Here is a 26,457-nt window from a genome sequence, read left to right as displayed (position 1 = left end):
GACCTTCACACTGTCTCCTAGTATCCAAAATAGCAGATCTCTTAGCAATTACTGTACTGGGTTTGGTCAGATACTGCCCTTGTGACTGTATTGCTCCTTCTCCCGACTCCACTCCATAGATATCACCATCAGTTCCCCTCTCCGTCCTCTGTCCTCCATCACAGAAACCAAAGATCCCGAAACAACCCAAGATAATGAGGACTCTGCGAGAAAACACAAAGATAACCACAGCAGACCAAACCATCGCTGAAAACAAAGATTACAAATTTCTTTAGCTCCGGTATCTCACTGTAACCTTTAACCTTCCCGGAACAGGCTTGCAATTCACAGGTCTAAGTTATCTGTCTCGATTCTGCCTTGTTTCTCCACCGGTTGGTTGACCTTCTTACAGTGAGTGGAATGGACCCAGGTATCTCTCTCCACCACCTTGTCACAATCCGGTAAAAGTGATCCTCTGTGGAGGACAGTGAGCCGGGGGGTTCAGGTGACTATCGGAGTGACTGTGGCTAGGTCTCCTATTTGCGGCCGAACCCAGGTTTGGCTAGACCTGCACAGAGGCGCGGAGTCTAACTCACTTGGTGGTTTTCTCCAGTGACCACTCCAATTGGGATTTGGTTTTCCGCTACACCAAGTGAGCAGGTCGCGGCCCTCTGGACAGGTACCTGGGAATGGCAGAAGACTGGAACTATATTATGTTAAGTTATTGCTAGAACACTGGAGATACACTGGAACACAATTAGAAATCCTGATCACCGGCTTGCATGAGATTACTGAGAAAGTACTAAGAATCACTAAGAAATCCAGGAGCTGATTAGCTCAGCAGCTCAGGGAGATGTGGACACAGGCAGGTACTGGAGTTTGCTAAATATGCAGGAAAACACAACATATACTAGGGATTGCACATACAAGAGTAGAGTGGACTCAAGGAATATATTGGGAATGCTAGAAATGTGGTACTGGACAAAGGCCAAATACTGGGAGAGCTAAAAATGCTGGTACTGGGCAAAGGCAAAATACTGGGAGAGCTAGAAATGCTGGTACCGGGCAAAGGCAAAATACTGGGAATAATTATATATGCAGGTGCAGATTGCACAGACAAGACATATAGAGAAGATAGGCATACACTGGGAGAGTGCTAACTGCAAGTGCAGATTTGCACTGACAAGACAAAGAGCAGATTGACACAGACATGTGCTGGGGGGTCAAGCTGTGAGCTAATTAATACCAGTAGGTAATCTGACACTTCAGTGATACAGGGTAATAGTCACAGGAAAGCTGCAATAGAATTAGCAGCACATATACAAAGACACACAGGGAAGGGACATGAAACACTGAAGTACTGTGAGAAAGCTAAAGTCTCAGAGTAAGGTTTAGCATGGAAGCTAATACAGGAAACTGGGAAACTGTGAGCAGGCTGAAGCAACACACTGAAGGATTTAGCACAAAGCAACAGTGGGAGTAACACAGGCACTTGGAATAACGAAGTTGAACAGTGTCTTCCTGGAGTTCTGGAGGCGGATTTATACCCAGGGGTAGCAGATTACTGGAGCACAGCATCAGCTGACTGAAATCATGCTACCATAGGTTAGGAGAGGAACTGTCATGGCGGCGCCCATGATGGGAACTCCGATCCCCAGCACACACAGCCGACCATGGAAGCTCGCAAAAAGCACCTAAGGCAGAATACTCAGCCCACATCCATCACTGCACCAGACGTCTGACCGCAAGGAAGTCAGGGGAAGCCAGCAAGGAGGTGAGAGAGGCCGATCCTAGGCTGAACCCTGACAACTATGAAGGACAAGTGGTAGTCCTTCTGGCCAACCCAGTCCAGTTTCAGACATGATTTTACTTAATTTGTTTTTAATACCGTTTATCCTCTCCACCTTGGCACTGGCTTGCGGTCGGTACGGGGTATGAAGTCGACTATTAATACCCATCAGTTTACACATATTTTGGAAAACATCACCTGTGAAATGAGTACCCCTATCACTCTCGATAATTTTAGGCATACCGTATCTGCATACAAACTCCTGAACAATTTTCTTGGCATTAAATGCAGCAGTATTAGTGGCAGCTGGGTATGCCTCAATCCAATTAGAAAACACATCAGTGCACACTAATACATAATTAAGATTCCTGCAGGGTGGTAATTGGATGAAATCAATTTGTATTACCTGAAAAGGTCCGTCAGTCGGAGGAATGTGAGATGGTTCGGTAGGGATCGTTTTCCCCTATTTTTTTCCTCAAGCAGGTCAGACAGGATATTGCTCTCTTTTCCGCTTGAGAAGAAAAACCCGGTGTGCACCAGTATGCTCTCACCAATTTGCACATACCTTGCTTTCCCAGATGAGTCAGACCGTGTGCTGCCTCAGCCAGGCTTGGGTAGTACCTCTTGGGAGCCACTGGTTTACCTTGTCCATCTCTCCAGAGTCCAGTAGACTCTTGCCCACATCCTTGGGCCTCCAGACTGCCTTTTCCTGAATGGAACACAAATTTTGCATCTGAATTAATTCAGTATGTCAATCGTTTGAAAAGTCATCATTTGTTCAATTGGTATATTCATTTTTAACCCTGCAGTCCATTTTGCAGCTTCGTCTGCCCTGTTGTTGCCCAGTGACACCGGATCATCCTCACATGTATGGGCTTTACACTTAATTACCGCCACTGCCTTAGGCAATTGGATTGCTGTCATTAGTCCTTTTATATGTCTGGAATGTGCAATTGGTGTTCCTGCTGCTGTCATAAACTTTCTCAGACGCCATAAAGCGCCAAAATCGTGTACTACCCCGAAGGCGTACCTAGAGTCAGTGTAGATATTAGCAGATTTACCTTCCACTAATTCACACGCTCTCTTTAGTACCACCAGTTCCGCCACTTGGGCCGAATGTGGTGGGCCTAAAGGTTCGGCCTCTATAACGTCCTCGTCATTTACCACAGCATAACCTGTACATAACTCTCCAGTGTCAGTTTGTCTATGACAACTCCCATCCATGTAAATTGTCACATCTACATTTTCTAAAGGTGTATCCCGTATGTCAGGTCTTGCAGTAAAGGTTTGATTCAAATATTCCATACAATCATGTGCATCACTATACCAGCTACCAGCAGAACTCACCTTTCGCCAGTAACTCACCTCTCTCCACCCTTTGTGCATTATGTTGCACATATGGTAAATATGTAGCTGGGTTTAACGTACTACACCTTTTGATGGTGATGTTTGCAGGTGCTATTAAGGCTAGTTCCCATTTTGTGAATCTAGCTGAGGAGACATGTCTGGTTTGGGCAGAGTTTAGCAAAGCAGATACAGCATGGGGAGTATAGACAATCATATCATGGACAATCGTACCACATCCTCACTCTTACTGACCAATAGAGCAGTTGCTTCTACACTTCTTAAACACGTTGGGAGTGATCTTGCCACAGTATCCAATTGTGCACTGTAGTATGCTACGGGCCTACTGGCATCACCATGTTTTTGTGTGAGGACACCTGCTGCACAACCAACAGCTTCCGTACAATACAAATCAAAAGGTTTTTCATAATCAGGTATTCTCAATGCAGGTGCTCTTGTCAGACTATCCTTAAGATTAAGGAAAGCCTGCTCTGATTCCTCTGTGTGTATGACACGATCGGGCTTTGAGGAAGAGACTAAGGCCCTGATTCAGAGCCGGACGCTCTGACAGAGCGCTCGCTCTGAATCAGGGCGTCTTTTTTTTTTATGGAGCGGCCTCCTGGCCGCTCGTATTGCTGTGGGTTGCCACCCACAGCTAATGCGAGTGGCCAGGATGATGGTCGTGATGGTCAAGACCATCGCGACCATCGGGCTTGCGATGAAACCCTTGTGGTAGGGTCTTGTGGCCGCAAGCCCCAGACAGCTTTCAGTTCAAACAGAGTCGAAAGCTCTCTCACTGACATCACTTGTGATGTCAGTGGGGCCGCCCCCAAACGGTAGGCATTCTCATGGGAACGCCTCCGTCTGGGCAGCCACCCCCCCGGCCGCCCACCAAAGGGGGCGTGCTGTCACTCAACATCGACAGCACACCCCCTTTGGTGCGAGACCCGGAGCGACGGATTGCCCGTCACTATCTGGGTCTCGCGCATGTGCACGACGGAGCCGGCTCCGTCATGCGCATGCGCTCTGGACCACCATCGACCCGGTTGCGAGCGCTCACTACCGAGTCTGAATCAGGCACTAAGTCCTGTAATGGCAAGGCCAAAATAGAAAAACCTGGGATCCACATTCTGCAGTATCCACACATTCCCAAGAAGGTACAAATTTGCTGTTGATTCTGCGGCAGTGTCATGTTCTGTATGGCTTGGATTCTGTCATTTGTCAGATGCCGTAACCCCTGGGTTAGGCAATGTCCCAAATATTTAACCCTGGACTGGCATGGCTGTAGTTTGTCCTTAGCAACCTTGTGTCCTGTTTGCGAGAGATGAAGCAATAAAAGTTTAGTATCATTTAAACATGACATAAACGAATCAGAACATAACAATAAATTGTCCACATATTGCGTTAGAACAGATCCATTGGCAGGTTGAAAAGATTGTAAACAGTCGTGTAAGGCCTGGGAGAAGATACTGAGGCTGTCTATGAAACCCTGGGGCAATCGTGTCCATGTGTATTGTACACCCCTGTATGTAAAAGCAAATAGGTACTGACAGTCAGGATGAAGAGGTACAGAGAAGAAAGCAGAACAGAGGTCAATAACAGTGAAATGGGCTACATTTGGTGAGATCTGCGTAAGAATTACAGCTGGATTTGGCACTACGGGAAATTGGCTCTCTACTACCTTATTAACCCCTCTAAGGTCTTGTACCAGCCTATAACCCCTCCCACCACTCTTTTTCACAGGAAAGATGGGACTGTTGGCTACACTTGCTGTACGGACTAAAATTCCCTGCTGTTATAATTGCTCAATTATGGGATAAACCCCCAATTCTACCTCCTGTTTTAATGGGTACTGGGGAATTTTTGGAGCTTGCCTACCGCTTTTTAGATTTACCATTACGGGAGCTACATTTGCTATTAATCCAGTATCCTGTCCATCCTTGGTCCAAAGTGAATTCAGAATTTGGGATAACATTTGATCTACCTGAGATGGATTTTTACCTGAACCGGTAGAGTGATACATTATCCTTTGGGGAGTGTCAAACATATCCCTCACCTCGTGCGCAATTCTCTCTGGGATATCTAGAAATATACCATCAGGGGTACAATATATGACACATCCCATCTTACATAACAAATCCCTTCCCAGTAGGTTAGTAGGAGCCGCTGCTGCCAGGAGGAAAGAACGCCTGGTATGCAATGGCCCGATAGTGACCTCTGTGGATTTGGTTAAAGGATAATGTTGCATTTTACCCATTACACCCATTACTGGTACTGTCTCGCCTGTAAATTAGCTGTAGATTTTATCACTGATCTGGTCGCCCGTGTCTACAAGAAAAGGATATTTAGTACCAGCTACATCAACCATCATTACCGGTTCTTCCCTAGTACTTCCCGTTAACCTGACTATCTGTACAGGTATGACCTGACCCCTAGCATTGACTCTCATTCTCCAATACAGCATTTAAGGCCACAATTGGAGCTGGTGACTGTTGGAAATTTCCTGTATACTGTGTGTATATCCCTTATGAGGATATCCAGGTACTCCCTGATTAGGGGGACCTACCTTCTTCACCTTACAGTTCCTACTTACATGTCCCACTTGGTTGCAGTTGAAGCACCTTCGTGAGTGGGGTGGGTGAAAGGGTTGCAGTGTGAGTTGAGCGGTAGGGAAAGATTGTGGGTGTGGATAAGGATTTTGAGGGTAATATGGTGGTTGTGGATAGTATGGGCTTTGTGGCTGTGTGTGATAAGTGGGGTAGGGTTGTGTTTGCGGTGGTGCAGGATTGGTGAGGATGTGTAGCTGTGCAGGTGCATGTGTGTCTGGTGGCTGTGATGTTACAGTCATTCCTTCTAGAGCTTGAATACTAACAGCCATTAGCTTCTTGCTCTGCGTCTCTTTTTGAGGATGTTTTTATCATGTTCAATAGCGGATTCTATGAGTGTGTCTACAGTAACTCCTCTCCAGCCAGGTAGTGAGGTCTGAACTCGGTTCTTTGGATTGTCTTTTAGATCATTCATAAGTACCGTAATGATCATTCCCCTGAGATGAATGCTGTCTTTAATATCCTCTCTCCCAGTGTACTGGATGATAGCCTGCAGAGCTCGGGTACAGTAATCTTCTGCAGATTCACTCTCTTTTTGTTTTATGGTGAAAATTTTACTCCAGTTAACTACTACTGGAAATATACACCCAATTGAGTTATTATGCGGGTAATGTTACCTTGGTTACTCTTGTCTGTTAAGGGACCATCTCCATCCAATACGCAATCTGTGATAAACTTTTTCACGTCGGTATTGTTTGGAAGACAAGCCCTTAACACCACTCGCCAATCTTTATTGGTTGGCTCGTGAGCACTACCCAAAGTTTTCAAAAATCTTTGGCATTTGGCAAATTCCTTTTAGTATCAGGGAAATCTTTCATTATGGAATTTAGCTCCCTTCTTGACCAAGGACAATGCATTGCTACCTCCCTTGTGGGCACTACACCGTTTGCATCCGCATTCCCATTCGGAACTGTTATTGTCCGGATGGGATGCAGACCGGCCGCACTGTTACTTTTGACCTTGTTACCTGGCTGGGGATTGAGTCTATTACTGCTACGTATGTGGTTAACAACTTCCTCTACGGGTGCAGGGGATGTTAACACTTCCTGTACTATCACTGATGAAGATGGGGCCACCACTTGTGCTTGTTGTGATGGAGCATCTAACATGTGTACAGCATGGGAAATGGCAGACATAACAACAGGTTCATCATCTGCATCATAAACATTTTCTTTGTGATTACTCAAGAGAGGGTACAAGTTACTTGTTACATTTTTATGGGTTTTTACAATGACTGTACCTGCACCCCCATCCGCATAGGGTGGTGGTGGTGCACGTGAACCACTGGCAATACCTTCCACAACGCTACCTTGCTGCACATGCACGCTATTTCGCGGCACGCACGCACCGCAGTTCAGCGCTGCGTGTGCACTCTCCTGTAACGTGCTTGCGACGCTGGTTTGCGTCGCGTGCACACCTTTAAGCCACGCATCCCCCTCATACGTCATGTCCGCTATTTATTAGATTAATCGAGTACATCGAACAGGATATGAACTGCTCGCTATTCTTGTGGTTGGTTTTTTCAACCGCTATTTTGCGAGCAGTTCTGAGTTAAAAAAAAAACAGTGACGTGGTCAATGACGCTGCTATATTAATTATGCACACCCATAAAACGCCCATTTTGACCTTTAAGCACACCTGCGTTCTGATCTCCACTCCCCGTTTTCAAGCACCTTCCCCTGTTACCACCCACATACGCCTCATTCTGTCACTCAAAATAGCAGGCACTCGCTATATTGCGTACAAACGATTTTCAGCCGCACTGACTTGTTCGCGCATGCATACTAAAAACCGTACGCATGCGCAGATGTGCGAACATCGCTCGGAACGAGCGTACTGCCGCTAGCGAGTGGCTCTGAATGAGGGCCTAACACTCTTCACCGTCATTTTAAACCATACATCACAGTACCTAGTTGCATAAGCACCGTACTTAGGGCGTGATTCAGAGCCGGAAGCTCTTTCAGAGCGCTCGCTCTGAATCAGTGCCCTCCCTCTGAATTTTAGAGCGCCCTCCTGGCCGCTCGCATAGCTGTGGTTGACCACCCACAGCTATAGCAAGCGGCCAAAAAGATGGTCGCGATGGTCAAGACCATCGCGACCATCGGGCTTGCGACGAGAACCTTGTGGTAGGGTCTCGTTGCCTCAAGCCCTGGAGTGCTTTTGGCTCTATCAGAGCCAAAAGCACTCCCACTGACATCACTTGTGATGTCAGTGGGGCCGGCCCCAGACGGTAGGCATTCCCATGGGAATGCCTCCATCTGGCCAGCCACGCCCCCGGCCCGCCCACCAAAGGAGGCGTGCTGTCACTCACCATCGGCAGCACGCCCCCTTTGTAGCGAGACCCATAGCGACGGCTTGCCCCTCGCTATGCGGGTCTCGCGCATGCGCATGACGGAGCCAGCTCCCTCGTGCGCATGTGCACTTGGCCAACATCGACCCGCTTGCGAGCACTCAGCGCTCGCGAGTGGATCTGAATCAGGCCCTCAGTATGCATAATATGCTGTGCCGACCCAAGCGGCGCTTCCAACAGCAGCACATCATCTAACATCTCTACCGTTTGCTTGGCTCCCATCTTGGGAGAACCCTAAGCTTTTCAATAGAGATTTAGACTGGTGAAAGACAGTCAAGATACTTTCACTTACCTGTGGACGATGTTAACAGTATGCGTCCACACACCTATGGAAGAATAACCAGGCTGCTTCCACGCACCTAAGCCCTTTTTGACTACCTTTCAACTGCTAGCATGTAGGCATTCCAATAACACCTACCCTTTTCAGTGATTTCGTCCACCCTCTACTCAGTTCACAATCACAATTTAGCCACAACTGTGCGGTTCAATTACAATGCTCAAATAACCCTAACTGATCACTGAATATTGTAATCACACTGAGAACAGAAACTACAACAAAGACAACTACATGTGCTTATGTGTATAGACTGCGGTATCTACTAACGAGCCACTAGGCTGACACCAGGCGCCTAGCACTTAAGGGTCCTACGATACCCTTAACTAGGGAACATTTTACCCCTACCAACAAATATTCAGTTACACACCCTGTTCCTGCACAGAAAAATACACGTTTTCCCAGACTATGGCAACACTGATCAAGGTATTTACAACAATGCTATCTATCAACATCACCATGCACTCTCAACGGCTTTGTTTAAAACACGTGGCAGAAATACAGGAAATACGTATACTGTGCGACTAGTCGCATACACAATAATGCGACTACTACACAAAACATATTATTACCCTTACGCTATTGTGCGACTTCCCCTTTTTAACATAAAAAATCTATCAATGAAGGAAAACAAACTTTTTCCTCCCTTGTCCCTGGATTCTTAAACAGCGCTCCTTAAGCCACAATAACGGGTAGCGGACTCTCAGCAACAAAGCGGTAGCAGATTTTCGAAGGCACAATGCGTTCTCCTGCTATGGTGCCTCCACCCTTTTGCTGAGAAATCGCTGACCGAGTGTTACCAAGTGACCAGTAGCGTGATTCACACTGCAAGCCCCCAACTATCGATTCCTGCCTGTCTATACATTCTAAAATTGTCGCTATTTAGCGTTGAGTCGCACAAGAAATAAATGCTTTCAGACTTTGAGTGCGGTTCCAAAGTACAAAAAAGTTATTATTCAATATAAAAACAGATGGTTACACGCTGTGCTATAAATACAATTAGTACAAATAAATCATACAGTTGTTACATACGCACGTGCTCTGGACCCAGATACCGGCATCAAAATAGAAACCTTCGTCAACAGCAAAGCAAGCAGACTGGCATCCAGGTTTAGAGAGCCCACATATATACTCTTACAGGGATAGGCAATACAATAGAACAGTTTGGCATGATTCCATTGGTTCTTCTGTTACAGTATAGTTCATAGGTCAGTTCGTATGGACACAATCTAGCCTCCAACAGCTCTTTGTGTCCTTTTTCTCGCTGCATAATAAATCTAAGCTGGTTACATTACAGAGTACATTTTAATGTTTAACTCTCTATGGTCCATAGTTTGCAGACACATGTTGCGATCTTCTCACCGATGGTACCGGAAATCTGTAAAGACACAGTGGATCAGTACAACACCAAACACGGTCTGCTTACCATGTACTAAACCTTAGATATCAAATTACATTTATTTCACTACATTAATAATACTGGCTAAACCTTGAATATTACACTTTAATGCTAGGGAACCTTTTTATGTAAGTCTGCAGGGTTTAAGTATTGGGGAATTGAGAAAAGACGCTAGTTAGCGTTGTGCGACTACGTGTTTATTGAGTACACCATGGTACATGTTTTGCAGGGTTGATCGTTTTATATGATTTAGTGACTGTCTGTGTTTATATGATGAGAACTTTTAACTTCTCTCTATTGCGTGGGAATCGCACGACGCTAAATAATAGCATCGCCTTATGTACTTAAAATGGGCAAGATTCGCTAAAATGGCGCTGGGCGGCCAGTCGCAAAATGGCATCTCATTGCCATTCACAAAATGGCGTTGTGCAGATTTAATTTTAAACTGATCCTGTCTCAGCCACTTATCCGGCTTCGACAATATATATATATATATATGCAGTGTCACCAGAGATGGCATTGGTGAGCAGCAGATTCTGTGTGAGGTTGGAGAGATCCTCCCACACAGGGTATTAAAGCTGAGTTGTGATACACCTGTGGTGCCTTGTGGAGAGAGCTCAGGTGTGGGCTGCTGAGGCAGACCAGTCAACCTGCTGTTGGAAACAGTCTATGTGGGACTGTGGAAGCCAGAGAGCCCAGTGAAGCTAAGCAAGCCATTGGGGGCCAGGAGGCCTGTGTCTGGACCTTGCAGGAGGCAAGGGGGGACCATAAACCTCTCAGACTGTAACATTGAAGCAGCTGGGCTGCAGGTTGAGAAAGCCAGGGCCTACTGTAAGCCCGGAGGATACAGGGAAGGCCACAAAGACTGATGCTGTTTGTATAGCTGTGCAAGCCAAGCCAGGCTAGAGCCGGCAATAGACCTGCAGAGAAGCAGGCAGAGACTTTGTTGGCAGACTAGCTGCACCTTGATAGAGAGGGTTCAAGAAGTGAGCTAGTGCCCTAAGAGAGGGCTAGGTTGTTTGTTATTTTCAATTTTGTGTTTCCTGATTACCATGCTGAAGTAAAGCACCATTTTCTTTATTTTACCATGTCCATGTGTGGACTCTAATTCTGCACCTAATCACTGCACCACTGACCCCAATCTACAGAGCTAATTACCCCAAGTTATCACATGTGGTGGAGAATGCGGGCATAAAGGTCTACGCAAGACAGGTCTGTGCAAAAGTGGATTACAGCAGGAACAGAAAATGTGGAGTACAAATGGAAATATGAATGCTTATTGCACTACATAATTGGACTCTCTTAAACTGGCCACACACTAGACCAACTTACATCCAACCAGCCGACTTCTTGATTGGTTGGAATGAAAATCTGGTAAGGTATGAAAACAAATGACAATCAGCAATTTGCTCCTAAACACCAGAAAATAGACAAAAACAGTTTGAACAAATTGTTTATATCAAACATTTAACAAACTTGTCTGAACGACCATTTTCATCTGTTTTCTGGCATTTAGGAGCAAAAAAACTGATCATCATTTGCTCCCATATGTTACCAGATTTTTCTATTCCAACCAACTAGTTGGATGGTTGAATGAAAGTTGGTCTAGTGTGTGGCCAGCTTTAGAAAGCTAAAGGAGGCTCATTGCACCTGAGTGATAGAAGGCTTGTCAAGGTGGTGAGTGAAGAGAAGTATTGAAGTATTTAGCAAAAGTGAAGTTACAAGTGTATTTTTCTGCTAAATTGAAAAAGTTAAAGTCTGTTGAAGTATTTCATGGAAAAGTTGTATGCATGCCTGCAAATCATGGTTTAAATGTGTGCAAATTTATTGAAATGACCAGCAATGCAGAATATACTGTGACTGTAAAGAGAAATGTGTGTAACCTCTAATGTTGAAAACCTGCAAGAAAAGTTGTTTATTCTACTGAATGCTTAGGACCTGCTCGTTAATTTCAAGGTGTGCTATTCTGTGTCCTGGACTTTTTCTTTTGCAATTAAAGGGAAAGAGACTTGTTATATGCTGTTCTTTGCAATAGAGAGTGCGGGTTCGGATTTACTCGGTTCTTATCGCCATTTTACCGCAAGTTCGGATTAGTTCGGATTTATTTTATTGGCTATCCAAAACACGTGATAGCCGATAGCCAATAAAATGCCGTTTTGAGATCCGAGTAAATCCGAACCCGCTCATCTCTAATTTGCAATCAAAGTTGGTGCAAGTGACAACCAAAGCAGTTACTGTGTTATGCTGTGAAGTGTATAAATTTGAAAGCCAAGTGTTGCAAGTTAAAAACTGTGTGCTAACTGTTGTCCCGTGTTTCCCATGAAGGTGTAATCCAGTGATTATTAGGCAAATCAAATTCTGGTTCACTCTTAACCCTTTGAGACAACATGGATGACATGGTGAATGCCTTGCTGCTGGCTACAGCAGCTCAGTAAGAAGCCATCAAGCAACAGTGGGCAAAGCTCAAAGCGCAAAAAGAAAGTGGTCAGTGTATGGTGCAAGGTCCGTCCAGAGAGAGCTATATTAGCCTGGAAGAATTTGGCAGTTTGCGTAAAGTTTTGAATTAAAGTAATACGTATTATGCTGGGCAGATTGATCACTTAATGGAACAATTGACTGATGAGAGAAATTTTCATGAACAAACTGAAAAGAAATTACGGAGTGAATTGTCCTCTTTGAAAATGGCATTTGAGCCAGTCAGGCTGCTGTTGGAAACTGTCTATGTGGGACTGTGGCAGCCAGAGAGCCCAGTGAAGCTAAGCGAGCCATTGGGGGCCAGGAGGCCTGTGTCTGGACCTTGCAGGAGGCAAGAGGGACCATAAACCTCTCAGACTGTGTGGCATTGAAGCAGCTTGGCTGCAGGCTGAGGAAGCCAGGGCCTACTGCATACCTGGAGGATACAGGAAAGGCCACAAAGACTGATGGTGTTTGTATAGCTGTGCAAGCCAAGCCAGGCTAGAGCCGGCAATAGACCTGCAGAGAAGCAGGCAGAGACTTTGTTGGCAGACTAGCTGCACCTTGATAGAGAGGGTTCAAGAAGTGAGCTAGTGCCCTAAGAGAGGGCTAGGTTGTTTGTTATTTTCTATTTATTCCTGATTACCATGCTGAAGTAAAGCACCATTCTCTTTATTTTACTGGAATGCCATGTGTGGACTCTAATTCTGTACCTAATCACTGCACCACTGACCCCAATCTACCGAGCTAATTACCCCAAGTTATCACATGAGATATATATATAGCACTGAACATTGTGTGTATGTGTGTCAGTAAGTGTAATGGCGAGGTCGACAGTATATATTATTCTGTCTACAGTGCCATTACACTTACTGACACACAACACACATTTTTTTTTTTTTGGGGGGGGGCAATAGGCTGAAGTTCTGCCTAGGGCGCCGGGAAACCTTGCACCGGACCTGCTCAGGAGAGTTTTTGCAGAGAGAAAACACTGCAATCTCAAGTGAGTAATCTAATCTAAACTTGCTACTCGGGGGAGAAATCTCCATCTGCTTCACCATCGGAAAACTCACTTTCAGCTAAACTCACTTCTTAGTAAATTTGCGAGTTTGAAAACGGGAAAATCATGGCGATGAAGGTGCCAGTTAAATGTTAAATAGAATCTTATTAGTTGCTATGGGCAACATGTCCACTTCTAAAAACTATAAATACAAATTTTCCATCAGCAACACCTATGTATAGTAAATTACATCTTTCCTATTAAAAAACTACATGTACTGTATATGCAATGTATTGTTCTGAATAGACAATCCATGTATGGCTGTTTGCTGTGGCCAGGCCTCATCGCAGGGGATGCACTTCTCTTTTATTTATAAGGTGCCACAAAGTGTCCAAAGTGCCGTACAGGGTAACAAAAAACACAAGAGTATCAGAGCATAAGTACAATACTCAACAACTGACCATCGCATAAGTACTTGGCAAAGTGCCCAACATTGCAATAACACCACAGACAGGTAAGGAGAGCTAATAGGGGCAAGGGTAGGACAACTTGTTGAAGCTAGCAGGAGCATGTCATGGCGAGTTGAGGGTGGGAATCTATACAGTACTTAATGCAGGAGCGGAACTAGCGGCGGTGCAGCCGGTGCCTTGCACCGGGGCCCGCTGTGGTGCAGGGGCCCATGGCCGCCTGCATCCGACAGCGCCACTGCCCGCCGACCTTGCAATAATGGGAGACTTGGAGGCTAAAGGGGAAATCCCATCTATATTTGATGTTGAGCTTGCGGAGTTCCAAAGTCAGAGGTTGTAGAGCCCTGCGTTTTTGGAGGGTCACCCAGGAAAGATCTGGGAAGATTTGGATATGTTGATCATCAATGTTTGTAACATCCAAACGACGAACCTTGCGGAGGATATCTTCCTTCTGGGAATAATAATGTAGGCAACATATAATAACCCATGAACTCATTAAAAACCCTGGTAAGAAAGTCAGTAAGACCCTGTGGCGGGATATCTTACGAGACATCTGTAATCCTCACATTATTCTGTCTCCCTCTACTGTCCAAATCATTTAGTCGGTCTTGAAGTTGTTGAAATTTAACCGCCTGATGGAGAAAAGCATTGTGAGCAACAGCTGAATCAGAGGTGAAATCTTACAGAGAATTTAACCGAGTGCCCAGCTGGGACACCTCCGTTTGAACTGATGTAATTTCAGAGCGAATAGTGGGCCTGATTCAGACCCGCTCGCTAGCGCTGAGCGCTCGCAAGCGGGTCAATGGTGCCCTAGTGCGCATGCGCACGACGGAGGGAGCTCCGTCGTGCGCATGCGCGAGACCCGGGGAGCGACGGGGAAGCCAAAGGGGGCGCACCAAAGGGGGCATGCTGTCGATGTTGATTGACAGCACGCCCCCTTTGGTGGGCGTGCCGGGGACGTGGCTGCCAGAAGGAGGCGTTCCCATGGGAACGCCTACCGTCTGGGTCCGGCCCCACTGACATCACTAGTGGTCAGTGGGAGAGATTTTGGCTCTGATAGAGCCAAAATCACTCCAGGTCTTGACCATCGCGACCGTCATCATGGACGCTCGCATAAGCTGTAGGTAGGAGAGCCCTGATTCAGAGTGAGCGCTCTGGTCAGAGCATCCGGCTCTGAATCAGACCCTGTGGCCCTGATTCAGAGCCGAACCCTCTGACAGAGCACTCGCTCTGAATCAGGGCATCTTTTTTTTTTTTAATGGAGCGGCCTCCTGGCCGCTCGCATTGCTGTGGGTTGCCATCCACAGCTAATGCGAGCGGCCAGGATGATGGTCGCGATGGTCAAGACCATCGTGCTTGCGACAAGACCCTTGTGGTAGGGTCTCGTGGCCGTAAGCCCCTGAGAGCTTTCGGCTCAAACAGAGCCGAAAGCTCTCCCACTGACATCACTTGTAATGTCAGTGGGGCCGACCCCCAAACGGTAGGCGTTCCCATAGGAACGCCTCCGTCTGGGCAGCCACCCCCCGACCCGCCCACCAAAGGGGGCGTGTCATCACTCAACATCGACAGCACACCCCCTTTGGTGTGAGACCCGGAGCAACGGATTGCCTGTCGCTATCCGGGTCTCGCGCATGCGCACAACGGAGCCGGCTCCGTCGTGCACATGCGCTCTGGGCCACCATCGACCCGGTTGCGAGCGCTCAGCGCTTGCGACCGGGTCTGAATCAGGCCCAGTATCTGAATCCTATGTTCCAACTGTTCAAAATCCATTTTGTCGGCATAAAGCGTAGTAGTTGCAAGATCTGTGAAATACCGCCCATTTCCAGTGGAGGGCCTGGGCCCAGAGCATGATCCTCTATACGGGAAGAGGAATCAGAGGAGGGGAGAGCCTAGGGGAGGAAGAGGCAGAAGTCTCTCCTGAAGGGACAGGTCCTTGCAATCGCAGATACTGTCTCATGTCGGAAGAGGAAGGGGTATCTTTATGGCGAGCAGAGTCTCTTGGTAGGGAATGCCTCCCATCTTTTTGAGAGCTTTTCTTGTCTTTCCCCATAAGGGACGTAATAATAAACAATGCAAAGGTGAGGTAAAAACAAATAGGCACCGTTTAACTGATATGTGAGCAGAGTAGTAGACGTCAAGGTTGCTGTTGACCCATTCCCCCTAAAAAATGGCTATGCTGGCATTAGCATGCAGAAGGGCCCATTTCCATATAATACAAATGGTCTCCGCGTGGCGTCCCACACATCATTTGCAGACAAGGGGAGGAAGAATGCTAGTCCATGACACAGAACAATCCACCGATTGGTGATGAATACACTGTAAATGATAAGTATTGACCGACAGCTCCCACACCTCCCGGAAACAATGCAAAGTGTAGTATCAATAAAGTAGTTGAAAAAGACAAATTGTAGTGTAATTTTCAGGCGATTACAAAGGTCGGCCACCAGAGGAAGTTTTTCATGAATTGATTCTGTTGCAGGTACAGTAGAAGTGGTAGGTCTGCAGGTTCGGCACAGTGCTATGATATAGTAATGATAGAGTCACCTCTCCAAAACCCTCACCAGCAGACTACTTCAGTGTCACAGGGGAGTCCTAGGTGCAGATGGGTCACAAATATAATTTTCCAGAGGGGTACTGTAAACAGGGAGGCAGTGAGGACACCAGCAGCTCTCACTGTGTCCGGCTGTGCCACCTCAGGGATGCTGAAGGTAAGTAGCGGGGTCGGGGGAGGGTTAGGCTTAGGCACTAAGGGGGGAGGGTTACCGTATGGTGGAGGTTAGGTTCAAGCACTAGGGGGGAGGATAGGGTTAGGCACCAAAGAGGGAGGGTTAGGGTAGGCAGTGGCGTAAGTTCATCCCAGACGCCAGGAGGCAAGTTATAATTTGGTGCTCCCCCCCCTCGTCACAGCCACTGACATGTAGCAATTTGCATGCTGACAGGCTATAGACAAAGGCAGCAGTTGATGGTCTGACATGGAGCTCTCCACTAGTGTATGGTGGCTTCTCAGATGCCAGGAAGGGGTGCCATGTATTGGGCGGCCGTGACGGTATACACCAGGTATATAATTACAGCCCTAAGTGGGGTGAATATGTTGTGGTCAATGGAGGAGGTGCCCCTTCAGAGCTGGAGCCTGGCGGCAGGCACCTCCATTGTCTCCCATAGTTCTGCCCCTGCCGAAAGGTCCTTTTTTAATCCCCTAGTGATCAGGTCCTGCACATGAAGGGGAAATAGCTTTAAAAAAACAAGGCTATTTCCCTTCAACTAAAGGACCTCTTTAGCCCGCTAGTGGTCAGGTCCTGCATATGAGGAGGAACTAGCCAGGTTTTCCCTTCCAGGTCCTTATGGTGAAAGGGAACTAGGCCCAACCCAGCGAGCATTGAGCCGAGATGGGCGACTTCGTAGTGAGGGTCCTCGAACAGGGATTAGGTGGGCTCTAGGGGAAGATGATGATGGGCGACGTAGTGGACACTGTACCCCACACACCGGCGGTCGGAGCCTTGTGTCTGCTGGAAGTGTGGCACCGGGACACACGCTGCAGCAGCACTCAGTGTTTGGAGTGTGCAGCCTGCTCACACTCTGCAAACTACCAGCACTCACTCAGCCTACTGCTGGCTCATCATTGTCTCCTGCTCCGCACCTGTCACCCCAGCGACCATCACCCAGACCCCTGCCCGCCAGTACAGCGCTGTGGCAGCTGGGCTACGGGCATGATTCCCTGATAAGGGTGGCGGTGCCAGGACTCCCCAGCAGGGGGGCAGCAAGACCAGACGGGGTGCAGACTCACCATTACACCCGAGCACGTATGACATAGACCCTTCCCGCCCAGCACCCCCACGGTGATGCGGGTACACCCGGGAAGGGAACACACTATACATGAATGGATTGAGGGGGGGCGCAGCACAACGTGACCCAGCCCGCCAACTAACCAACGCATCAAAATAATTTGATAGTGGAAAACATTGAATGGCCATCACTTCCACACCGATTTGATGGCTGCTGCCATCGAAAAGCCGCCATCTAATGTAAAACCACTGACATTGCGAGAAAAACATTGATGTCATCGAAATTCAATGCCCATTCCGAGGCAAAAGCATACTTATGCTGGGAGTATACTACACAGGAGTAAATAAGAGGGACAAGAATTTGAGGATCTATTTATCCTTAAAACAAGCTGCCTGCTATCACTGACCAACACTTTGAATATAAAAATGAAACGCAAAAATTGTCCATGTTTAGGAACCTATTATTTCTGCTATCTTTTCCAAAACCTGCTACATTTCTGCCCAATTAACATTTTCTTTCCAGCAGCAAAGGACCTTATTGTTGTTATTATTATATACAGATGGGGTAAGGGAGGCTGGGGCATTCAGAGCAGAAGCAGGACAAAGGGGGTCTGGGGTCAATCCCTATAGAATGCTCAGAACATGTACTGCCCATGGTCACACAGTTATGTCTCACTCTCGGTATAAAAAGTAATTACTTCTCCAAACACCAGGGGTAAATGCGATAATGCCAGGCAAAACTGGGGATTTAATAAAAAAAAAAAAAAAAATGTACGTGAAAAAACATGGTGGTAGAGGAAGAGGTGCCAGTTACTGGGGGTGGGGTAATAATGAAGTGAGGGGCTGTGTGGGAGGCTGGGAGCCATTGCTGGGCATCGCCTCATCGTCCCCCTCGCTACGACACACCCCGTCCATGGCCGCGCCTTCCCACGCCACGCCCACCGCCCTCCCTAGTGAGAGCCCACTTCCCTGGCCAGCTCTGCTCACTGATTGGCTGGAAGAGCTTTCAGTTTGCGTCCCGAATACTCCGACTAGGCGCGAAAAGGGGCGTGTAATGGGCGTGTCCTGCCCCATATAATAGCCGCCGAGGCGCCTCCTTTACGTTCTCTTCGGTTGTTCTCTCGCATCGAAAGGAGCTGATCCCGGCTTTTCTGTCTCCGCTCTCGTTTGACGGCAGCAGCCTCTCCCCGGTACCGCACGATGGCCAGGCCCAGGGTCTTCTTCGACATCGCCGTGGATAGCCAACCCTTAGGTCGCATCACTATAGAGGTAACCGGGGTTCGAGTCGTTGGCGGGGGTGGGTCACGTGGTTGTGTGTGTGTGTGCGCTTCTCCCCCCCCCCCCCCCCCCTCCTCCCAATATGCATCCGTATACCGTACTCCCGTTCCCGGTGTACCCGCATTACCGGGGGCTGCAGGGCGAGTGGTCTGTGTTATACGTGCACGGGTGTAATGGTGGCTCTGTAGCCCGGCTCTGTCTCGCAGCCCTCCGACGGGGGCATCCGGTCACAGCCGCCCTTATGTTATCGTGGGCTCGCACCCGAATCCCGGCTGTCACAGCGCTGTGCCGGTTAGGAGGGGGTCCGGGCGGTGGCGGGTGAGCGGGCTGGATGGAGGAAGTGGGTGTGCCCGTGCTGCAGCTCCCTCCTCCCCTCCCTGTGCCGGCGATGAGGGAGTGCACGGAATCCATTTTAAGAGGATTGTTTAGTGTTCGCCTCAAAATGTCCGCCCTGCCCGCACCGTGCTGCCCCCGGCCATGTGAGCGGGCGCTCTGGCTGCCCTGGGGTGTGCTAGTAGTCACGCCTGTACCATATATATGCCCCATACTGTGACGGCAGCCGGGTGTGGGGCTCGGGTGCTGTGCTCTGCAGGGGAGATGTGTGGGTGTTTGGTTTTTTTGACATTTGAAGTGGACCAGTTGCCCATAGCAACCAGATGCTGGCTATCGCTTATCTAGTATAGCCATTTATAGGGTCTAGTTGCTATGGGCATCTCCAGTAGTCCTCGAGAGTGGTATTAGAGCCTGGCCCAGTGGCGGCCCTGGCCATAACATACCTGTGATGTGTTGCCCGGCCCTATGCTGTGACCTTGGGAACACCCTGCACAGCAGTGGTGGGCAATCTGGACTCCCCCTTCCCCTTTTCAAAAGGGCCACACGTTACCCTTCATATCTTTAGTTTAGATTCACATGCCAGAGTGTCCAATTCTACACTAGGACTGTAAGCTGCGCAAAGCATGAGTGAGAAGGGGTAGCGGCCACAGGGGAGTTCTCAGAGGGCTCTCTGTGGCCAATTACCCCTGTATAGAGATGTCTATGTGCTGCTCCTTCTCAACTAGTGTTGCAGAACAGGGCTTGCCCCCAAGCTGTGTAGCCAGCTCTTCCCTAATCTCTATCATGCTCTGGCATAAAGTATATGGGGGCTCTTCTACTGCATTTAGCAGTAGCAATTTAACATGGATGCTGTGTAAATATGCTATTACTTGGCTGTGGAATACAAGGGTATAGATTGCTTCTGTTCCCACTGCTGTAGTCTCCTCTCCTGACACAGGAGGCAGTAGTTAGCTCTGCTGCATTACACCATAATCGGAGTAATGCACGCTTTATCTTCCACAAGATGTCTCTGGAAGAAAGAGTTAATGTAATCAGTAATGCACAGTAAGCCTGGTCTGATATTGGCATACTAATTGACCTATCCTGTAACCAATTCATTATGATACAATGGTCTAAGCATAACTCATTTAATATCTGAATGCTTTATGATTTGGTACATTCAGCACTAGCTGTAAGTAGTAACAATTAAATTATCTTTCATCACAAAATTAGGTATTCTGCCCTAACCAAATACTCCTGGGCTGGCAGACCTCACTGGCTTTGCACAGACTGACCCTCTTGTAGCACTCTGCCATTTATCTTGGTAATGAAATGTGACCCCCACACATTGGGGGCAACACCAGATTCCATGCCCTAGTTCTCCTGTATTGTCTGCCTAGAGAAGCGCCTTTCTTATCACAGAACAAATTATGTATTTAATGTTGTATACTAGCTTTTCTTTCTAATTCCATGGTAAAGTATTGGGAACACTAACAAAAGCTGCTGGCAATAGCCTGTATGGGAAAACAAGTCTTGTTTGTTGTGGCATAGTCTTTAGAAATGGAAAAGTAATGTAGCTGCTGGAAGTCTGGATTTAAGAAGTCACTTGAAGGATCATCACATTATAATCTGGATGCCGATAAAATCTGCTTTTCCATTTAACATGTTGGCTGGCTCATCAGTATAATTGCATCCTAGTAGGGGATGAAGCATAATGCCTAAACTACTACATATGTGGTCTGGTGCATGACTAGTGATCCTATTATGATGAGTATGTATATCATCAAGCTAATCACAAATGGTAGATATTGGTGGTTGATTTTAGGATAAAGTGTGCAGTTTGCCATTTTGAATATTACATATGCAAAACTGATGCCTTAAGTTGGGTACACACCTAACAGATATATTTGCTGATGGTGGTTCAGTGTGTGAACAACCATAATCTGGCCGGGGTGTGTTGCGCCTTCACCTCACAGCCTCTGCTTCAGACGACCGCCTGTACACACAGCAGGATGCTCCAATATCTGCAGATATATTGGAGATCAACTCTGCAGCACAGCTGATGAAATATGTCTGAACGTCGTCTGTACACACTGGCAGATATATTGGCCAATATATCTTGTGTCCATCAGCCAGTGTACCCAGCATAAGCATGACTTGTTCTGTTATCTTCCAAATGGTGGTAGCAGGGATTTATCAGACTGCTTTATAAATTTATTTGGGGCATTCAATTGCTGGTGACATACATATCAGCCAGTTACAGCACCCCGATGCAGGTGCAAGGCAATACACTTGTTACATGGTTATGATTAACCATTCTGGAACAGCAAATTATGTCTATTTCCATATAAACACTTATTGATCACCTAACATTGCATCAGCTGATTGGGCAAAATAGTTTGAGTTGCTGTATGTGGGCACAAGGCTACCACTTGCAATATGTACTAGCTTTCCTGGTAAGAATTGCACCAATTTTTAGGCTGAGATTTTTATGGATAATGTTCTATGGCACTATTTAAATACCTTATGTCCTCACTTTTACTGGCCCAATTCCCAGTCTTCCATGTGTCTAAGGCAAGGCTTGACAAATTTTTCTAAAAGCTAGGAGCCAGACTGCCCTATCCCCGGGGGAAGCATTACTGAGCACCTACACCCCTGACAACCAACCCCCATGGCCACACCACTAACTGGGTACCCTAGGTTAACCACCCTCCCACAGCCACATTACTGAGCAGCTAAACCCCCTCTCCAGGCAGCCAACCCCCAGAAAGCCAACAAACCCCGGGCAAGCAAAGCCACCGCCGGCAGTGGCCGAACCAGAGTAGTGGGCCCAGATGCAAGAGCATGCTTTGGGTGCTCCCAGTAGTCAGGGCCGTAGAGAGCGCTGCTGGGTCCGGTAAAGAGGGTGTGGCCTAATCATGGGAGGGGTGGCCATGCCACCTTGGAGAAAAAAATACTTCTGCGCGGCTGTGTTAATCTGTAGTGTGGATCGCAGTCTGTACTACAGGGCCCGGGGGTTGCTGAAAATCTGGTCATCATGGCGACCTGGCCCCCGGGTTTTGCCAAGCCCCGGTCTAAGGTATGCAGTTGCCTGCATATTTCTGTAATGTAGTCAGGTTGGAAGTGTTCACAAATGAATCAGAATTACAGGAGACCCATCCTAATCATATAATCTGGCATGGACATGTGCATGTCTGTCTTTAATGTTCTTAAGCCTGTAGATTCTGGGCATGGTATCTTGAATGGCAATTACTCATGATCTCCAGCCTAAGGCATGTGCCACATGCCAGCCTAAATAAACATGCTTCCCCTCTCATTCCATCAGAGTGGCCTCTGGCACAAATCCCTTCCAGTCTGTCTGCTCCTCTTAAATAGTCCATTATTTTTTTTTTTTTTTAAAGGCCTTTTCTAACATGCAGGTTTTTTTCTCTTTTCTGCAGTTGAGACCAGACGTTGTTCCAAAAACATCAGGTGGGTTTTTTACCAATGGCACCTACAATTATTCCTTTACCCTGTTAATATCTTGTGTCTGCTTCAGTGTATTAAATTTAGTTTTAGGTCCTCTAGAATGTTAAGCAACTTTCTACTGCAGATTTCCTGCCCTTGTGGTAAAAGAATCTTGCTTGGTTTTTAGCTTGCACTTCTATTGGATCCTTGCCTAAACATGCTGTCTGCTTATCCTGCAAATGTTTTTTTTTTTTTTGTCCCCCATTACTATATTAATTTTTTTTTTTTTTTTGTATTGTCTCCACATAGACCAGTGAGGGATAGGATGTGCAGTAAAGTGTGCTGCAGAAGAATCTGCAAATGTTTAAGCCTATACAGGGGGCATGGCCCATCTTGTGGCTAAATTGTTACCATCATAAGAATAGACCAGTGATTCCCAAACTTTTTATTTTAATCACTGCACCCTAGAGTATCTGAATTGTTTTCATGGCACCCCTAAGCCAAAAGTTTATTTTTTCTGAATGTCTCAAGTCTAAGTACATTGTGCCTTCCTGTTATCCTTTAGGTTCAGTTATGTGGTAGTAGATTGGTTTGGCCACATTTACATTGACTAGAAATAACTTGATGCTAGACCACCAACCTGAGGCACCCCAGGGTGCAATGGCCCACAGTTTGGTCTAGTCTAGTCTAGTCTAGTGGTCCCCAATCACCTTGATCTGATTTTGTGTAACATGCATTTATTTATCTTGCATAGATAACTTTCTTCAACTGTGCACTGGGCAACCAGGATTTGGTTACAAGGGATCCTGCTTCCACAGAATCATTCCAGGCTTCATGTGTCAGGTATGTTGGACAAAGGTGTTACTTTGCTTAGTTATCACTTAATGTGGCCATAACATTGACAAGAAAATACTATTGGCTTTATTGGAATTACAAAAAGGCAGATCTCCTGCTGCTTGTCACTTCATAACTGAACATCCATTTGGAGTCTTAAGGTGCCCATACCCGGTGCATTATAGCAGCCGATCTGACGGATTAGTACAATATTGCTGCTATATCATTAGTGTATGGACATGATATCGGCCAGGGCATGCTCCTGTGGGGTCGTACATCGCACCTCCAGATCTTACTGCTTGTTCACTTGATCTGGGGATGCGATGTATGATCCCATACAGTGCTGTGGGGGAGGGAAGTGCTGGCATATGGGTAGTAAGCCACCCAATCACACAATGTGTGGTGACTACCCAATATGTCACCCATCTGTATGGGTGGCTTTAGAGTGCAGCTATTGGACTTTGGCAGCTACAATGGCTTGTCATAGTACTGACTATGTACATGGTGTAATTGGAAGCGTACATGACTTAAGGGACAGCATTAATTCTGTTCGTGTTGGATCTCTTCTGGTGTAGACAGAAGATGGAAATGCCAAACTAATATCTTGATGGCTTCCCCATAATAAAATAGTATACACTTTGATACATCACAGCATGTCTCAGTTGCACATCTTTCTTTTTGCTGCAGGGAGGAGACTTCACCAACCACAATGGAACTGGTGGCAAATCTATCTATGGAACTAAGTTTGCAGATGAGAACTTCATCCTGAAGCACACTGGCCCTGGTATCATGTCTATGGCTAACGCTGGCGCCAACACCAACGGTTCTCAGTTCTTCATCTGCACTGCAGAGACCAGCTGGTGAGTAGAGTCTTACAAACTCTACTGCAAACTATTATAAAACAATCTCTTATGCTATGTCAGTAAATGGCAGAATTGTTTTGCAGAGTGTACCCATGACTAACTCTAATGCTTGGCTTCATGAATGTTAGGACTGTCTAGTAGAGTTTAACTGAAATGGCATTTCTTCAAGTTGCATAGGAAGGTTTTGTTTTGTTTTTTTTCGTTTGAGCTGTGGTGGTTCAGTGTCTGACAGCAGTTTACACCACTGTACCCAGTATATAATCTGTGTAGATTGCAATTTTTAAACAGTAAGTTTATATATTCACTAAATTCTTGTGGCATTCACATCCCAGCATGCACTACCATTTTTGGTCAGGCATGCTAAAACTGCAGCAGGGCACACTGGGATATGTGGCTACACAACATCTTGAGGTCTGTATGCATACCCCTGATCTAGGAGGCAGATGCTTAACAGATTTCTAATATGTATAAATTTCCAATGGAAATAACAGCGTCTGTCTAGGAAAGTTGAAGAACCAGTATGTAGTGTGTGTGTAATATATATCCCTGTATATGTGATCTGAGATGTTCTCTAGCTTCCTAACCTACCTGTTTAGGCTTCATACCTATTGCTATCTTGTATTCAGAGTTGGTGAAATGAATTTGTAGGCCAGAGGTTCCCAAACTCTGTCCTCAATTAAAGAGAGCCATGCTTGACCACAGTTAACTTGATTAAACAATGTGCTCAACAATGGATATCTAAAACCTGAACTGTTTGTTACACGTATTGGTGAGCCTAGAGCAGAGGTTCCCAATCAGGTTAATGGCTTTGTTTTACATTTAAACAAGTTTGAGTTAAGCTGGCCACACATCTAAAGATTATATGTCCAACCAGCCAACTAGTTGATTGGTTGGAATGAAAATCTGGTAAGGAATACATCAGCAATTTGCTCCAACGCTGGAAAATAGACCAAAACTGTTTGAACAAATAGTTTAGATCAAACATTTAACAACCTTGTCTGAACAACCATTTTCATCTTTTCTGGCATTTAGGAGCAAATTACTGATCATCAATTACTCCCATACATTACCAGATTTTCATTCCAACCAATCAACAAGTTGGATGTAAGTTGGTCTAGTATGTGGCCAGCTTTAGTGTAAGTGATTAAGATTCAATATCAATCAGGTACTGTTAGGATGTTACCATGTGAGTAGGGTCAGTAGTAGTTGTCCTCTGGTAGAGAGGACTATAGGCATATGGACACTGCTTGAAGTCTCTGTAAACCAGTGAAATGGCTGCAACACAAAGTGGTTCTTTTAATCTTGTGTTGGGCTGTTGCAATTAATAAGGTTCCTACACTGGATTAGAAATGCATGGATGGACTTGCAAATAACTTGAGGAATTTCCTAATGATGTGCTTCCATGGTAACATATGGATGTGCTGTTGTAATCCTAGCTAACCTGAATAGTTGTTAACCCATGTACCTCCTTGTGTCTCCCACAGGCTGGATGGAAAGCATGTTGTGTTTGGCCAAGTTGTTGATGGTCTTGATATCGTTAGGAAAATGGAGAAGATTGGATCTCAAAGTGGGAAGACGAGCAAAAAAGTCACCATTAGCAACTGTGGCCAGCTTTAAAGGAAAACAATCACCTTCTCTTCCTTCGTCTTAACATTACAAGCATCATTCCTTTTTCCCTCACCCAGTACTGAAATGGTTCCTGGACTTCTACATCTCTGGAGCGTAACATTCTTTCCTGAAACATCTTTGTTTTGGCTTCATTTTTCACAAGTTCTGTAATGTGCAGGACACACTATAAAGATTAAATAAATCAAACATTCATTGACTCTGTATTTCCTTAGCACCACAGTATTGGGGTTTGTGAAATCAAATATCCTTCACATAATGGCAATATAAACAGACCCAACTGATGGGCTTGGGCTTCTCACTCTGAAGCAGATGACATTCCTATTGAGATCTAGGGCAGGTTTTTTTTTATTGGGTGCTGGGCTAGGGGCAGGTGTTAATGCAGCAAATACTAGGACTACTTGCAGCATTGTGTGGAATGGCCATATACAGGCTGAATGGTAGTCACAACTACCTCAGTAGCTGTCAGAACATCCCCCTTTAATCCTGGTCACTAGCTAAAAACCCCAGGTTACAGCCGTCACTCCAGGCTTAGGATATTTTTTTTCTTTAGCTGTATTAATTTTGTAGATGACAGGTACTCATAACTGTTT

The 26,457-nt window shown here is 46.3% G+C and overlaps 1 protein-coding gene across 1 annotated transcript; it reads left to right on the top strand.

Annotated features, from left to right (window-relative positions):
- Window positions 1-18,595: 18,595 nt before the first annotated feature.
- LOC148509251 (peptidyl-prolyl cis-trans isomerase-like) lies at window positions 18,596-26,057 on the top strand. Its single transcript, XM_088443331.1, has 5 exons — window positions 18,596-18,773; window positions 22,535-22,565; window positions 23,296-23,384; window positions 24,063-24,235; window positions 25,723-26,057. Exons 1-5 carry the CDS (start codon window positions 18,705-18,707, stop codon window positions 25,853-25,855), a joined length of 495 nt encoding a protein of 164 aa, XP_088299457.1. The 5' UTR covers window positions 18,596-18,704; the 3' UTR covers window positions 25,856-26,057.
- Window positions 26,058-26,457: the final 400 nt, after the last annotated feature.

The sequence above is a fragment of the Taudactylus pleione genome, unplaced genomic scaffold (assembly GCF_031769625.1).
Source record: "Taudactylus pleione unplaced genomic scaffold, aTauple2 ptg000329l, whole genome shotgun sequence".
In the NCBI taxonomy this organism is placed as follows: Eukaryota; Metazoa; Chordata; class Amphibia; order Anura; family Myobatrachidae; genus Taudactylus; species Taudactylus pleione.
This window is presented reverse-complemented; position numbering and strand designations above follow the sequence as displayed.